This window comes from Piliocolobus tephrosceles, chromosome 1 (genome assembly GCF_002776525.5).
Source record: "Piliocolobus tephrosceles isolate RC106 chromosome 1, ASM277652v3, whole genome shotgun sequence".
Taxonomy (NCBI): domain Eukaryota; kingdom Metazoa; phylum Chordata; class Mammalia; order Primates; family Cercopithecidae; genus Piliocolobus; species Piliocolobus tephrosceles.
The window spans coordinates 169424503-169441419 of NC_045434.1; the positions used below are offsets into that span (position 1 = coordinate 169424503).

Genomic DNA, 16917 nt, shown 5'->3' on the forward strand with positions numbered 1-16917 from the left:
TTTTGAGAAGGAGTCTCGCTCTGTCGCCCAGGCTGGAGTGCAGTGGCGCGATCTCGGCTCACTGCAAGCTCCCCCTGCTGGGTTCACGCCATTCTCCTGCCTCAGCCTCCCGAGTAGCTGGGACTGCAGGTGCCCACCACCACGCCCAGCTAGTTTTTTGTATTTTTAGTAGAGACTGCGTTTCACCGTGTTAGCCAGGATGGTCTCAATCTCCTGACCTCGTGATCTGCCCGTCTCGGCCTCCCAAAGTGCTGGGATTACAGGCTTGAGCCACTGCGCCCAGCCTATTATTTTTTATTATTTAAAAAAAATTAAAAAATCACAGGACATGTAAATGATCCAAATACCCCGAATAAAAAACAGCTATTTTCAAACTAGATAAAAAAGCAGTATGCAAGGTATATGCTATCTACAAGAAATACATTTTAAATATAAAGACAAATACAGGGTAAAAGTAAAAGGATAAAACAAGAAATATAATGCTAACACTAGACAAAAGAAAGTACAGATGGCTGTATCAGTACCAAAGCAGACTTCAAAGTAGAGGATATTACCAGAGGTAAAGAAAGTCATTTGGTAATATTAAAGGAGTCCATTAATCAGGAGAACATAATTCTAAATGTTTATACATCTAATAATAGAGTTTCAAAATACATGAAGAAAAAGCTGATAGAACTGTAAGGAGAAACATACATCTACAATTATAGTCAGATATTTCAAAACTCCTTTGTCAATGATTGATAGAATGGGTAGGCAGAAAATTAGTAAGGATGTGGTAGAGTTGTACAGTGTCAACTGTGACACTGTACAATCTAATTAATCAAGCTAATTAACAGTGACCTGTCATTTACAGAACACTATACCCAATAATAAGACCATAACCCATTCCTCTCAAGTGTACATGGAATATTTACCAAATAAGACCATATCCTTGGCCATACACAAGTCTCAATAAATTCAGAAGGACTCAAACCAAACAAAGCATATTCTCTCACCATAAAGAATTAGAATAAACATCTCAAATTAAATTATTGAAACAATTTAATCACAAGGTAATAGAGAAAAATATGGAAGGAAACATATAAAGTTATATTAATATTAATAATTCATAGAGATAAAAATGATGAAAGGTTGGAGACAGAGCCTTAAGGATGTTAAATACATTTTTGCACTGTTTCACTAGTTATAACAAACATGTATTCCTTTTGAAATTTAAAAATAGTACAGGTTTTTTTTGGGGTTTTTTTGAGATAGAATCTTTTGTTGTTGTTGTTGTTTCAGTTTTTTTTGAGACAGAGTCTTGCTCTGTTGCCCAGGCTTGGAGTGCAGTGGCGCAATCTCGGCGCACTGCAGCCTCTGCCTCCTAGGTTCAAGCAATTCTCCTGCTTCAGCTTTCCGAGTAGCTGGGACAGGCATGTGCCACCACACCTGGCTAATTTTTGTATTTTCAGTGGAAACGGGGTTTCACCATGTTGGCTAGGCTGGTCTTGAACTCCTGACCACATGTGATCCACCCACCTCAGCCTCCCTAAGTGCTGCGATTACAGGTGTGAGCCACTACACCCGACCGACCCACAAATACTTAAAATAAATTTCACCTTTCCATTTCAGGTGACGCCAACTTCTCTATCAAATAATCATATTAACCCTGAATAAAACAACTAAATGCTGTTATTTATTTAATAATTCCTCTATTGCTGGACATTTGGTTGTTTTCCATTTTCTACCTTATATAACGAAGGCTACAACAAACAGATAGGTCCTCCTTAAATGGCAGTCCTCAGCTTTCCTAAAAATCCATCTCCTCACTGCTTGCATGTGGAAAACAAGCTCCAATTTACATTTTTTAACTCACTAATCTATGCCTTCCATAATCTAATTCCTTGAGAGCAGACGTCTGCTTTTGTGTGCTCACCTGGCAGCATACATACTAAAATTGGAACGGTACAGTGAAGATTAGCATGGCCCCTGTGCAGGGATACATGTAAATTTGCGAAGTGCTCCATTTTTTTTTTTTTTTTTTGAGACAGAGTTTCACTCTTGTTGCCCAGGCTGGAATGCAATGGCGCGATCTTGCCTCACAGCAACCTCCACCTTCTGGGTTCAAGTGATTCTCCTGCCTTAGCCTCTCGAACAGCTGGGATTAACAGACATGCGCCTCTATACCCGGCTACTTTTGTATTTTTAGCAGCAACAAGATTTCTTCATTTGGTCACACTGGTCTTGAACTCCCGACCTCAGGTGATCCACCGCCTCAGCCTCCCAAAGTGCTGGGATTATGGGTGTGAGCCACTGCACCCGACCAGTATTTTTTTCAAAAATAAAAAATAAAATAAAATGGCTTTTGCCACACAGGCACTTTGCCTGTTGCAGCAATTTAAGCTGACAAAACATTTGATCTTTTACCTTTGTCTCAAACTCCTAGAGGGCTTACTTTTATCTATATGCAACATATTAAGAAATATGTGATTTGCGAGCAGGTTTTTTTTTTTTTTTTTTTTGAGACAGTCTTGCTCTGTTGCCCAGACTGGAGTGCAATGGTACAATCTCGGCTCACAGCAACCTCCACCTCCCAGGTTCAAGTGATTCTCGTGCCTCAGCCTCCTGAGTAGCTGGGATTATAGGTGTGCACCAGCACATCTGGCTAACTTTTGTATTTTTAATAGACATGGGGTTCACTGTGTTGGGCAGGCTGGTCTCAAACTCCTGACCTCAGGTGATCCGCCTGCCTCACCCTCCCAAAGTGCTGGGATTACAGGCGTGAGCCACCGTGCCCGGCCTTCGTAAGCAGTCTTTAAGTAGTAATCATTAACTATCAAACACAGAATCTAAGAACACTTGTAGGTTAATGACTTTTATTTTTAAGAGATCGGGTCTCACTCTACCACCCTAGCTGGTGTGCAGTGGGATGAGCATAGCTCACTGCAGCCCTCAAACTCCTAGGCTCAAGCGATCCTCCTGCTTGAGCTTCCCCACTAGCTGGGACTACAGGTGCATGTCACCATGTTCAGCTAATTTTCTTATTTTATTTTTTGTAGAGATCGTGTTGTGCTTCGTTGCCCAGGCTGGTCTCAAACTCCTAGGCTCAAGCAATTCTCTTACCTCATCCTTCCAAAGTGTTGGGATTACAGGCATGAGTCACTGTGTCCAGCCTGATAACATTTTTTAATGAGATCTGTTTTTCTAAATTATAAAAGTGAAACACGAGGCCAAGTGTGGTGGCTCATGCCTGTAATCCTAGCACTTTGGGAGGCCGAGGCAGGAAGACTGCTTGAGCCCAGGAATTTGAGACCAGCCTGGGCAACATGGCAAGACCACAAATCTACAAAAATAAATAAATAAATAAGCTGGGCATCTGGAGGCTAAGGTGAGAAAACCGCTTGAGCCTGGCAGGTCGAGGCTGCAGTGAGCCATGACTGTGCCACTGCACTCCACATGGACAACAGAGTGACAGACTCTGTCGCAAAAATAAATAAAAAAAAGTAAAACATGCTCAGTGTGAAACTTTGTACAATACCAAAAAATATAAAGAAGCATATACGTATTTTTCCTTTTACTGTGGCAAAAATCTGTGTGTGTGTGTGTGTACGTATATATGTATATATACATATAAAAGTTGTGTGTGTTTTTTTTTTTTTTGAGATGAAATTTCGCTCTTATTGCCCAGACTGGAGTATAATAGTGTGGTCTTGGCTCACTGCAACCTCCGCCTCCCAGATTCAAGCAGTTCTCCTGCCTCAGCCTCCCAAGTAGCTGGGATTACAGGCACCTGCCACCACGCCCGGCTAATTTTTGTGTTTTTAGTCGAGACAGGGTTTCACCATGTTGGCTGGGCTGTTCACAAACTCCTGACCTCAGGTGATCTGCCTGCCTAGGCCTCTCAGATTTGTGGGTTTTTTTTTTTTGAGACAGAGTCTTGCTCTGTTGCCCAGGCTGGAGTGCAGTGGTGTGATCTCAGCTCACTGCAAGCTCTACCTCCTGGGTTCAAGCAATTCTACTGCCTCAGCCTCTGGAGCAGCTGGGACCACAGGCGTGTGCCACCACGTCCCACTAATTTTTTGTATTTTTAGTAGAGACGGGGTTTCACCGTGTTAGCCAGGATGGTCTTGATCTCCTGACCTCATGATATATTTTTATAGTCTTTTTAAATTTAGTAATATTTATTTTCCAATGTCATTGTTTACAAGTATCATAGCAGCAACTTACTTTCTCTCTCTTTCTTTTTTCGTTCATTCACCTAGAAATTGTCAAAAATTGCCACTGCTGACCAGGCAGCTCATGCCTACATTCCCAGCACTATGGGAGGCCAAGGTAGGAGGAGGACTGGTTGAGCTCAGGAGTTTGAGACCAGCCTGGGCACATGGCAAAACCCCACCTCTACAAAAACTACAAAAATTAGCTGGGCATTGTGGCACACGCCTATGGTCCCACCTACTAGGGAGACTGAGTTGGGGGAACTGCTTGAGCTCAGCAGGTCGAGGCTGCAGTGTGCTGTGATCACACCACTGCACTCCAGCCTGGGCAACAAAGTGAGACCCTGTCTCAAAAAAAAAAAGAAAGAAAGAAATTGCCATTGCAGACCATATTTCAAGTCACCATGGCGAGGTATTGGGAATAGTTCTCAGTTAGCAATGACTGTGCCTTGGATAGACCTCATTGGCTATGATACTGCCACTGTAGAGCTGCAACTTTCAATGTGTTACTTCAGACAGAAAATAAATACAGCTTGGAACTTAGCAGGAAGTGCTTATATCTTACCAAAAGTCCTAGAACTTTCTGCTGAATGGATGACTCAGTTGGGAAGGACTGTAAAAAGAAAGAGAAACTTATAATTACCTAAAGAACCAAATATAAAATAAATGCTAAAGTAAATACATTAATAAATATCAAAACTATAAGCTAAATTCCCATCCTAACCTCTAGAACCCTCATGAAGAGCTCTAACCCTTGGTTTTCAATAAAGTGTCTACAAGTGGTTGGGGATTCATCTGTGAGGTTCCAAAGTGCACTCAAAGTAAATTTCAACGTAGTGTCCACTGAATTTTGATTGGTTTTCTGCTTCACTATTTGAAGAAGTTGCTGAAAAAAAAAAAAAAAAAGAATTAAGTTTTCATTTTTGGACTATTACAATTTGTGGTTATTAATAACCACAAGTCCATGAGGATTAGTTTCATGGCTTAAAGCATTTCCTGTAAAGGTACTTATAACAAACAGCCCCTTGGACTGAACTTTTCTTCAAGAAAAAAGTATAAGATTTTCATAAATACTTCTACATTATTCTGGTCATACCTACAATGTAATCACCCATAAATAACACTTACAGGCAAAATGATTAAAACTTGGGTCAACTATGTTACTTATTCAGTCACAGCATATACTTATTTTAGATTCTAGAATTAAAAAGGCAAAGGAAGAGAAGGGCAAATGAAGCTAACATTTATGAAGGATTAGCAAATTATATTCTATATTGTAGTACTGTTATTCCCATTTTTTAGGAAAGTTGAGTCTGAGAAATATTATCTAATTTGTTCACAGTCAATTTAGTCAGAGAAAGTAAGAATAGGAAGACCTAAACTATTCAACTCTAAGTTTTCCTTAAGAAACAAATGAAAGGAAAAACTACATACAATGACAAGAGAATTAAAGTCTATATTGACTATAAATAAGATAATAGCCCCTCCCTCCTCAGCCTTCCCTGACAGCAGATGCTGCAGTGCCTGTCTTGCTTTTTATTTTTCCCCCTTTCCCCTTCCCTTTTCATTTCCTTTTCCCCTTCCTCCCTTTCAAAAAACAAGATAATAGCTTTGAAATTCCAAGTGTAAATTAGTTCTATCATAGCTTTACCCTAAAAAATTTATGTTTGAAAAGTAAGTGGTTTTAAAACTACATCCATAATTCAACTTTTAGATTATACTTTTGGAGATAAAAAAGGAAGCTCTGCTAAAACAGATATAAGAAAACACTAATGAACATAATACTAGAGGCTATACACAATTCAGGGAAAAAATCTGAAGAAACACAAACACGTAGGTACAGTTAGGTAAGTTAACAGCATAGTAGCTAAGAGTGTGGCACTAGAAGAAATCTACCTGAGCTTAAATCTCTGCATCTGACTAACTGCACAACCTCATTTACTAGTTTAATTCTTTGTTTCCTCATCTATAGATTGCAGGTAGTAATTAAGAGCAGGGGAGAAAAATCTAGTTATAATAATCATCACTATTACTACTAATTCCTTTTTTGTTTGTTTGTTTTGGGACAGAGTCTTGCTCTTTTGCCCAGGCTGGAGCGAAGTGGTGCAATCTCAGCTCACTGCAACCTCCGCCCCCTGGGTTCAAGTGATTCTCTTGCCTCAGCCTCCCAAGTAGCTGGGATTATAGGCGCATGCCACCACACTGGCTACTTTTTGTATTTTTAGTAGAGATGGGGTTTCACCATGTTGGCCACGCTGGTCTCGAACTCCTGATCTCTGGTAATCCACCCACCTCAGCCTCCCAAAGTGCTAGGATTACAGGTATGAGCCATCGTGCCCGGCCTACTAATTCCTTCTTTAAGCTTGATTTCCTCCCAAAGCATGGGTACATTTCCTTTAAAATCTTTGAAGATACCAAAATTACTGAGAGACATATATAGCAATAAGAGGCCATTTTTTAAAACTGTCACCCTTGAAAATAGTAAAATAAACAAAATGAGCATCTTTTTCTACTTATCTAATGTATATTATATTTAGTGTTAGGTACTTAGCATATACTACCTTAATTAACCATTTTTCTTTCTTTTTTGACATGGGATCCCACTCTTATCACTCAGGCTGGAGTACAGTGACACAATTATAGTTCACTGCAGACTCGAACTCCCAAGCTCAAGCGATCCTCTTGCTTCAGCCTCCTGAGTAGCTGAGACTACAGGTGCATGCCACCATGCCCGCCTAATTTTTTTTTTTTTTTTTTTTTTGGGTACAGCCAGAATCTTGCTATGTTGACCATGCTGGTCTCAAATTCCTGGCTTTAGGTCATCCTCCCACCTCAGCCTCCCAAAGTGCTGGGATTACAAGCATGAGCTTTTCTTCTCACTTAACTTTTGTAATAAGTGTATTAAGTATTTTTTATCACCCCAAAGAGAACTGTGATTTGCCCAAAATACATGGCTAGTAAGAGACAGAACTGAGAATAAATCCAGATATGTCAGCTCCAGAATTCCTACTCTTTCCATTATTCCCGAATAGCCTTCTCTTTCTTTATAACATTATTTTCTTTTTTTTTTTTTTTTGAGAGGGAGTCTCACTCTTGCCCAGGCTGGAATGCAGTGGCCCAATCTCGGCTCACTGCAACCTCCACCTCCTGGGTTCAAGTGATTCTCCCACCTTAGTTTCCTGAGTGGCTGGGATTATAGGCGTGTACCACCATGCCCGGCTAATTTTTGTATTTTTAAGCAGAGATGGGGTTTCACCATGTTGGTCAGGCTGGTCTCGAACTCCTGACCTTGTGATCTGTCCACCTCAGCCTCCCAAATTACAGGCGTGAGCCACCACACCCAGCTATTTTTTTTCATTCTTTTTTTTTTGAGACGGAGTCTTGCTGTGTTGCCCAGGCTGGAGTGCAGTGGCACTATCTCGGCTCACTGCAAGCTCCGCCTCCCAGGTTCACGCCATTCTCCTGCCTCAGCCTCCTGAGTAGCTGGGACTACAGATGCCCGCCGCCACACCCGGCTAATTTTTTGTATTTTTAGTAGAGACAGCGTTTCACAGCGTTAGCCAGGATGATCTCGATCTCCTGACCTTGCGATCCACCTGCCTCGGCCTCCGAAAGTGCTGGGATTACAGGTGTGAGCCACCACGCCCGGCCTATTTTTTTCATTCTTATCTCTATTATTATACTTTTTAGATTTTTTTTTTTTTTTTTTTTTTTTTTTTTGAGGCGGAGTCTTGCTCTGTCGCCCGGACTGGAGTGCAGTGGCCGGATCTCAGCTCACTGCAAGCTCTGCCTCCCGGGTTTATGCCATTCTCCTGCCTCAGCCTCCGGAGTAGCTGGGACTACAGGCGCCCGCCACCTCGCCCGGCTAGTTTTTGTATTTTTAGTAGAGACGGGGTTTCACCGTGTTAGCCAGGAAGGTCTCGATCTCCAGACCTCGTGATCCGCCCGTCTCGGCCTCCCAAAGTGCTGGGATTACAGGCTTGAGCCACCGCGCCCGGCCTTAGATTTTGTTACAACCGTATCTACATAGCTGTTTTTTTTCTATTGTACTGTTTGTTATGGGTAGAATTTATACATATAATTCAGTGTGAATTCTAATTACATAATTATAATTCAGTGTGAATTCCCTAACATCTTGTAAGGCAGCAAGTATCATTCATTTGATATCATGGGTACTCTATACATATTTATCAAATGAATGGTTTACTTTCTCATTATATACATAATTTACAAGTCATGGAAAAAGGGAGTCTCTTATTTGACTTTTCTATGTAGTATTACTATTCAAACACCTCATGCCAGGATTTTAACAGGCATGTTTGAATGTTTTTTTGCCTCTAAGTCTTCCCTAAGACATTGTTTATATCTACTCCCTTTAAAGCTTTTTAAAGTCTTATTTCCTCAACTGATTATAAGCAAGCAAAATCATATATCAGATATTTAAATTATCTGCTTCCGCAAAGCATAAAGCACAACCTTATATGTGTAATAGAGTCTCTACATTTTCTATATAAATAACAAAAATCACAGAGCTTTACAATTAGATAGGTGTTTTGTTTTTTTCTGGAGACAGGGTCTTGCTCTGTCACCCAGGCTGGAGTGCAGTGGCATCATTACGGCCAACTGCAACCCTGACTACTTGGGCTCAAGCAATTCTTCCACCTTAGCCTCCTGAGTAGCTGGGACCACAGACATGTGCTACCATGCCTGGCTAATTTTTAAATTATTTGTATAGACGGGGTCTCATTATATTGCCCAGGCTGGTCTTGAACTCCTGGGCTCAAGCAATCCTCCTGCCTCGGCCTCCCAAAATGCTGGGATTACAGGCATAACCACTGTGCCTGGTCTTAGATAGGATCTTAATACTTATGTGGACCCCAATGGTTCAAGTAATTTTCCCAAATTCACAAAGTGAGTTTACAAGCTAGATCCCAGGTCATCTGACTCCTAGTTCAGGGTTTTCTCCATTTCTGTTAAGGAGTAAAGCTGCATATATGAAAATAAATAAATACACTTCTTTAGAAGTATCCAAAAAAATTTTTGTTTTGTTTTGTTTTGAGAAAGGGTCTCACTCTGTCACCTAGGTTGGAGTGCAGTGACACGATCACGGCTCACTGCAGGCTTAACCTCTTGGGCTCAAGTGATCCTCCCACCTCAGCCTCTTGAGTAGCTGGAACCACAGGCATGCACCACAATGTCCAACTTTTTTTTTTTTTTGGTAGAGAAGGGGTCCCATTCTATTGCCCAGACTGTTCTTGAACTCCTAGCCTCAAGTGACCCCCTCCTGCCTTGGCCTCCCAAACTGCTGGGATTACAGGTGTGAGTCACCACATGCCTGGTCACAGAAAGTTTTTATTAAAATATAAAATGTCGGCTGGGCGCAATGGCTCACGTCTGTAATCCCAACACTTTGGGAGACCGAGGCGGGCGGATCACGAAGTCAGGAAATCGAGACCATCCTGGCTAACACGGTGAAACCCCGTCTCTACTAAAAATACAAAAAAAAAAAAAAATTAGCTGGTTGTGGTGGCGGGCGCCTGTAGTCCCAGCTACTCAGGAGGCTGAGGCAGGAGAATGGCATGAACCCAGGAGGCAGAGCTTGCAGTGAGCTGAGATCGCACCACTGCACCCCAGCCTGGATGACAGTGCGAGACTCCATCTCAAAAAAAAAAAAAAAAAAAAAAAAATATATATATATATATATATATATATATAAAATGTCAGAAAATATGTAATACTGCCTGAAAACAATACACATGAATATCTGGTAGCCTGCATGGAGGAGATTATAGACTTACCCTGACAATGAAGAGCTCAGTACCAAGCTGTGCAGTTTGTTCCGTAGAAAGCTGCAAGCAAGTAAAAAACAAATTCAATGTCCAAGAACTCACTAATATGAGTTTAATATCATTCACTGTACCTGACTCCAAAGGTCAGACTAAAATCTCTGATCAACTTGGAATTCTGCCATATAGCTGTTTTTGGGAGGCCTGCCTCGGCCTCCCAAAGTGCTGGGATTACAGGCATGAATCACTGTGCCCAGCCAAATTCTGCAATATCGAATGTAGCTTGAATAAGTAGGTTGGCAGAGAGATTTACTAATCTTTCTGGCACACAGATTTTGGTGGGAAACAGTAAATGTAGTGAGAAACAGTTGCCTACAGAAAATTATTCATGAAGAGTTCAGGTACCTTGGCAGCCAGGATGGAAATGATAGCAACTGCCATCCTTTGCATGTTTTGATCCTCATGGTTGCAGAGCCACTGCATGACAAGCTTGGCTGCTTCAAACCTGAAAACACACAAAGGGCTTCATGAATTGATGATGGAGGCCAAGGCACAATTTCAGAGTTCCAGCTAGGAACTGATACTACAACTTAAATACGTGAAAAGGCAAGGGAAAATTCCTCTTAACTGGTAGAGAGTAACAATTACACTTAGTGTTTTAGAGATGATGCCATATTATTAATTCTGACAACATTTTGTAAAGAAAGAAGGGTTTGGAAAATATGATTCCAACTATCTGGCATTTCATCTTCTAGAATTATAACATACTTCTGTATTTCTAAATTATAGTGATTTCCATATTTTAGTTGTAATTTAAATATTTTCTGGGTTCCTCATAGCACCTAGCACAACAGAAACATTCATTCATTCATTCACAAACATATATTAAACTCTTGCTTTGTGCCAGATATTGTTCTTAGTGCTGGGGATAGAATAGTGAACAAAACAGAAAAATGTCCCTACTTTCATAGAGCTTACACTCTAGTGAGGAAGACAGGTAATAAATCGGATAAATAAATAAAATATATAGTATGGTTAGGTACTGACCATATGCTATGAAAAAGAAATAAAGCAGGAAAAGAGGATATGAAATGTTGAAATTTTATGTAGGGTGGCTATGGAAGGCCTCATTGAAACTTCTGAGGAAGTAAGAGAGATAACCATACGGGTATTTAGGGGACAAGCATTCCAGGCAGAGGGGAGGGGAAATACAACAGCCCTGAAGTGGGTATGGGCACAGAAATGTCAACAAATAGCATGGAGGTGAGACCAAAGCAGAGAGAACAAGGGAAGAGTTCTGAGAAAGAAAGTCAGAGGAAATAGAGGCACCACATCACATAGAGTCTAGTGTACTAATCAGTCCATTCTTGCATTGCTATAAATAACTACCTGAGACTGGGTAATTTATAAAGAAAAGAAGTTTAATTGGCTTATGGTTCCACAGGCTGTAAGGAAGCACAGCTGGGAAGGCCTCAGGAAACTTGCAATCATGGTGGAAGGCGAGACTGGCACATCCCACATGGGTGAAAGAGATGGAAGGGCAAAGCCAGAGTTGCTACACACTTTTAAACCACCAGATCTCACGAGAACTCTATCACAAGACAGCACTAGGAGATGGTGCTAAACCATGAGAAAACACCCCCATGATCCAATCACCTCCCACCAGGCCCCATCTCCAGCACTGGGTATTACAATTCAACATGAGATTTGGGTGGGATCACAGAGTCAAACCATATCATTAAGGAACTGGCTTCTACTCTGAATGAGAGGGAAAGTCAGAGAAGGCTTCTGAGCAGGAATATGACACGAGCAGGACTACTCTACCAGCTGTCTTTAGAATAAACTCCAGGAGGGCAAGGACAGAAGCAGGAGAGTAGTTCTGAGCAGTAATTCAGGAGAGAAATCACTTTTAGTCTACTCCGAGTGGTAGAAATAGAAGTGAAGAGAAATGGTTGAATTCCAGATACATTTTGAAGATAGAGCTGGATTTGCCAAAGAACTCAATGTGAGATACAAGGAGAAAAATCAAGATGAGGTCAAGGAATACATCTGATTATCTTACCCATAGTTTCATCCTTAAGACTCAGATCAAATATCACTGCCTTTGAGGTGGTTTCTTTGACACGTTTATCACTGCCTTCTTAGCTCCTTAGTACTTCAGGTATAGCTGTCAGAGATCCACAGTCATCTGCAGACTCACCTGAATCCCTATTTGGCCTGTGCACTCCTTGAGGGTGGGGACTATATATTCTATTTAGCCCTTTATGCCACACACTCAATACAGTGATCGAAACATAAATAGTGTTTAATATATGTTGACTGAATGATTATTTTCAGGTAGATTACTACTCTACAACTTCCCTTAAAATTACTATTACCTTCTTTCTGTTTCCAAGGCCATTTCTGATTAGGCCCATTACTTGTATTCTTCTACAATATATTCCTAATTGGGTTCCCTGTCTCCACTGGTTTCCAATCGATGTGTGTCTGCACATTAGAAATAAATAAAACTCTGGCCAGGCGTAATGGCTCACATCTGTAATCCCAGCACTTTGGGAGGCTGAGGCAGGTGGATCACAAGGTCAAGAGATAGAGACCATCCTGGCAAACATGGTAAAACCCTGTATCTAACAAAAACACAAAAAATTAGCTGGGGGTGGTGGTACATGCCTGTAGTCTCAGCTATTCGGGAGGCTGAGGCAGGAGAATCACTTGAACCCAGGAGGCAGAGGTTGCAGTGAGCTGAGATCATGCCACTGCACTCCAGCCTGGGTGACAGAGCAAGACTCCATCAAAAAAAAAAAAAAAAGAAAGGGAGGGAGGGAGGGAGGGAGGAAGGAAGGAAGGAAGGAAGGAAGGAAGGAAGGAAGGAAGGAAGGAAGGAAGGAAACAAATAAACCTGTCTGAGGACTTAAGTATGATGTCACTCCCGTACTCACAGCATTCTAGGACTTTGGCGTGGGGCCATTATCGAGCTTTTTTCCTGCCTACCCTATGCTTTCTGCAAAGTGGATTGTTCATTAGTCTTCACACATGCCCACAAGTATGAGGTAACACAGGCTAGTGGTAAAGTGTAGAGATTCTCCAGTCAGTTCTGGGTTTGAATTCTAGTCCTACTTAATGATAACAATAAAATAACTTATTTTATCATGTGAGGCAATGTAGTCAAGTCATAAAGAACATCATACACTTTGGAGTCAGCCTGGATTCAAATATCAGCTCCACCACTTATTAACTTTTTGTTTGTTTTTGAGAAGGAGTTTCACTCTTGTTGCCCAGGCTGGGGTGCAGTGGCACAATCTTGGCTCCCTGCAACCTCTGCCTCCTGGGTTCAAGCAATTCTCCTGCCTCAGCCTCCTGAGTAGCTAGGAGCCGCCACCACACCTGGCTAATTTTTTGTATTTTCAGTAGAGACAGCGTTTCACCATGTTGGCCAGGATGCTCTAGAACTCCTGACCTCAAGTGATCCACTTGTCTTGGCCTCACAAAGTGCTGGGATTACACACGAGCCATGCGCCTGGCTTAACTTTGGGACTCTGACCAAATTCCTTAACCCCTCTGAACTTCAATATTCTTATTTGTAAAATAGTAACAAAAACTGATTCCAGGCTGGGCGTGGTGGCTCACACCCATAAAACAATTCAATCAGCTCTCATCTTCAAAGCAACATAGCATGGATGAAAAAATGGAGGATCTGGAGTCAGACTGAATTTAAATCTAGACTCTGCTACTTACTATCTTATTACCTCAGGCAAGTTACTAATCCTTTCTGTGTCTCTATTTCCTCATCTGAAAAATGAAGATCATAAGAGTAATGATTTCACAGGACTGTTCTGAGGACTGAATAAGCATACATAAAACACTTTAGCACAACGCCTGCCTGGCAGTGGTAAGTGCTTCATACATGTTAGTTTTTACCATTTTTATCTCAAGTGCCATAACAAACATGAAACCCTTAATGATCATCAGTCAGACAGAATCTTTCCTTCCTTGTGTGGGGGCCCAATGCATTTCATTAACACCTCTTCTATGAAAAATTCTGTCTCATGTAATATTCATTCATTCATTCAACCATCAATCCATTAAATATCCACCCAAGCACTAGAGACAAAGTGATGAACCAATCATAGCCTCTGACCACAAAGAAGGTCAATTCTAGCACAGTGCATTGGCTAGATGAGAGGTCGGCAAACTATATAGCCTGTGGATCTGGCTGCCTGTTTTGTAAAGTTCTGTTGGAACACAGCAATATCCATTTGCTTATATATTACCTACGGCTGCTTTTGAGGGACAATGGCAGAGTTAAATAGCTGCAACAGAGACTCTATAGCCCATAGGCCTAGAGTATTTATAATCTAGCCCTTTAAGAAAACATTAAGGAGTAGAATATAATCTTTAGGAGAGTGACTATGTCTTTCCTACCTTAGACTTTGTTACAATGATTAGCACAGAGGTTCATATTTCAATATGTAGTTATATTTTCATCCCAATTGCTTATTTCAAATAAAAAAATCACAGTAGAACTGCTGCTTGAAGGCCAGGCGTGGGGGCTTATGCCTGTAATCCCAGCACTTTGGGAGGCTGAGGTGGGTGGATCACCTGAGGTCAGGAGTTTGAGACCAGCCTGGCCAACATGGTGAAACCCCATCTCTACCAAAAATACAAAAATTAGCTGGGTATGATGGCACATGCCTGTAATCTCAGCTATTTGGGAGGCTAAAGCAGGAGAATCGCTTGAACTCAGATGGCGGAGGTTGCAGTGAGCTGAGATTGCACCATTGCACTCCAGCCTGGGCAACAAGAGTGAAACTCTGTCTCAAAAAAAAGAAATTGCTGCTTGAGAAACATACTTTTCATTAAATAATGAGGTATAAATTTCCTTTTCAAAATGCCATTATGAAAAAATTATAAGACCAGGCATGGTGGCTCACACCTGTAATCCTAGCACTTTGGGAGACCGAGGTGGGTGGATCACTTGAGGTCAGGAGTTTGAGACCTGCCTGGCCAACATGGTGAAATCTTGACTGTGCCAAAAAATACAAAAATTAACCCAGCGTGGTGGCACATGCCTGTAGTCCCAGCTACTCAGCTGAGGTAGGAGAATCACTTAAACCCAGGAGGAGGAGGTTGCAGTGAGTTCAGATTGCACCACTGCACTCCAGCCTGGGTGACAGAGTGAGAGAGACCCTGTCTCAAAAAAAAAGAAAAAGAAAAATTATGTTTTAAAATAGTAAAATAAAAAAAAAAAACACTTTTTAAGCTCCAAAATAACATCTTAGAAAATAAAGGTCCCCTGAATATTTAATGGAATCTAGTTATATGGCCTCCCTTAACAGCTCCTTTAAAAGTTTCTTCCATAATTCAATACCAAATAATGATAATAATAAGAGATATGTTACCAAAAAAAAAGAAAAAACACTGGACCTAGAATTAGAAGACCTACGTCTTTTTTGTTTTTGAGACAGAATCTTGCCCTGTCGCCCAGGCTAGAGTGCAATGGCGTGATTTTGGCTCACTGCAACAGCCACCTCCCGGGTTCACGTGATTCTCCTGCCTCAGTCTCCCGAGTAGCTGGGATTACAGGCATGCACCACCACACCCGGCTAATTTTTTGTATCTTTAGTAGAGACAGGGTTTCACCAGGCTGGTCTTGAACTCCTGACCTGGGGATCCTCCCACCTTGGCCTCCCAAAGTGTTGGGATTATAGGTGTGAGCCACTGCACCCGGCCAGATCTGCATCTTTCTAACCTTGCAGTTATTAGTCACAAAGCCATAGTCAAGACAATCTCTATATATGTCTTAGTTTTTTTATCTTTTGAATGGGGATAATAATGCTCATAGCTTACAATATTATGTGGATATCTTGAAAACTATAACCAATATAAATTCCTAAGCAAAGGACTATGAAAACATGGGTCAATTTGCTATCATGAATGTCAAAGCACTAAATTAAAGAAAGTAGATTTAGCATTCTATAAAATAACCCACAATTCTATCTACTCAAGTAATCTTATAAAAGAGCTATCCTAAAGGGTAAGAAATGACCCAAGACAGATTTCTAACATTCTGTTTTGCCCCACATTAAGTTCTAGAGCTATCACTTGCCTGTTAAATGGAACATCTTGAAGGATCCGGTCACTGCAAAGTGAAAGGAGGCAATTCTTCTGCAACTAAAGAATCAAAGGAAGAAAAAAAATCCTAAATAAAATATCACTTTGTCATCTTTGAACCAAGGTAGCATGCATATATATATATATATATATATACACACACATACAAAGAAGACTGATGAAACACCAGTTATTTCTTACAACCTTTATCTGCCCCCCTAGTATTGAAAGGCTGACTTCCAGGAGACCCATACAAGTTTACTTGTACCTTTTTTTTTCCTTTTCTATTAGATGAGAAATAGGGCAATAAATAGGATAATTACAGCTAATCTCCTTCTTTCTGGTGGCCTATGAAGTAACCTTGTCTTCTGTATTTTTTGAGGCACAGAGAATGACAAAAACAGTGGCTGAAAGTTTTACCTGTTGACATAGCATCAAAGAATATAGATGAGCCTGCTTGGAAGACTCTAACATAGAGTACACGGGGGGTAGTGTTCTACACATTGGCCTCTAAAGAGTGACTGATAGACTTGGTTCTATCTTTTAAATAAAGTTTAGACCAGCACAATTAAACAAGAGTAAATGAAAATATGAATAATTACTTGACACAGTCAAGGTGCACCATCATAATAGAAAGGTGATTCAAGTTATTCCTGTGAAGCAAAATAAGAAAATAAGTGTGGGCCTAAAAAAAAAAGTCATAGTATATATATACACTACCAATTTTTTTTTTATTTGGACACATGGCTTTGATATTTTTTAAAGGCTTTAGTGTACAATTGGAAGATTTCTTACCTAAAGAAGACTTAATATAGGGAATTCAATCA

The 16917-nt window shown here is 40.8% G+C and overlaps 1 protein-coding gene and 2 non-coding genes across 3 annotated transcripts in view; 1 reads left to right on the forward strand and 2 right to left on the reverse strand.

Annotated features, from left to right (window-relative positions):
- The window catches only part of ZYG11B (zyg-11 family member B, cell cycle regulator), a 105089-nt gene that overhangs the window by 23073 nt on the left and 65099 nt on the right, over positions 1-16917 (reverse strand). Inside the window, exons 6-10 of the mRNA XM_026454165.1 lie at positions 16086-16150; positions 10385-10484; positions 9992-10042; positions 4918-5079; positions 4759-4806 (exon numbers count right to left, since the gene is read on the reverse strand). Of these exons, the coding sequence (XP_026309950.1) occupies positions 4759-4806; positions 4918-5079; positions 9992-10042; positions 10385-10484; positions 16086-16150 (426 nt within the window). The remainder of the gene's footprint in view (positions 1-4758; positions 4807-4917; positions 5080-9991; positions 10043-10384; positions 10485-16085; positions 16151-16917) is intronic.
- On the forward strand, positions 1908-2012 carry LOC111524052. Its single transcript, XR_002725678.1, has one exon. It is a non-coding gene; the product is annotated as a U6 spliceosomal RNA (small nuclear RNA).
- On the reverse strand, positions 4541-4684 carry LOC111524104. The gene has a single exon (XR_002725695.1). It is a non-coding gene; the product is annotated as a U4 spliceosomal RNA (small nuclear RNA).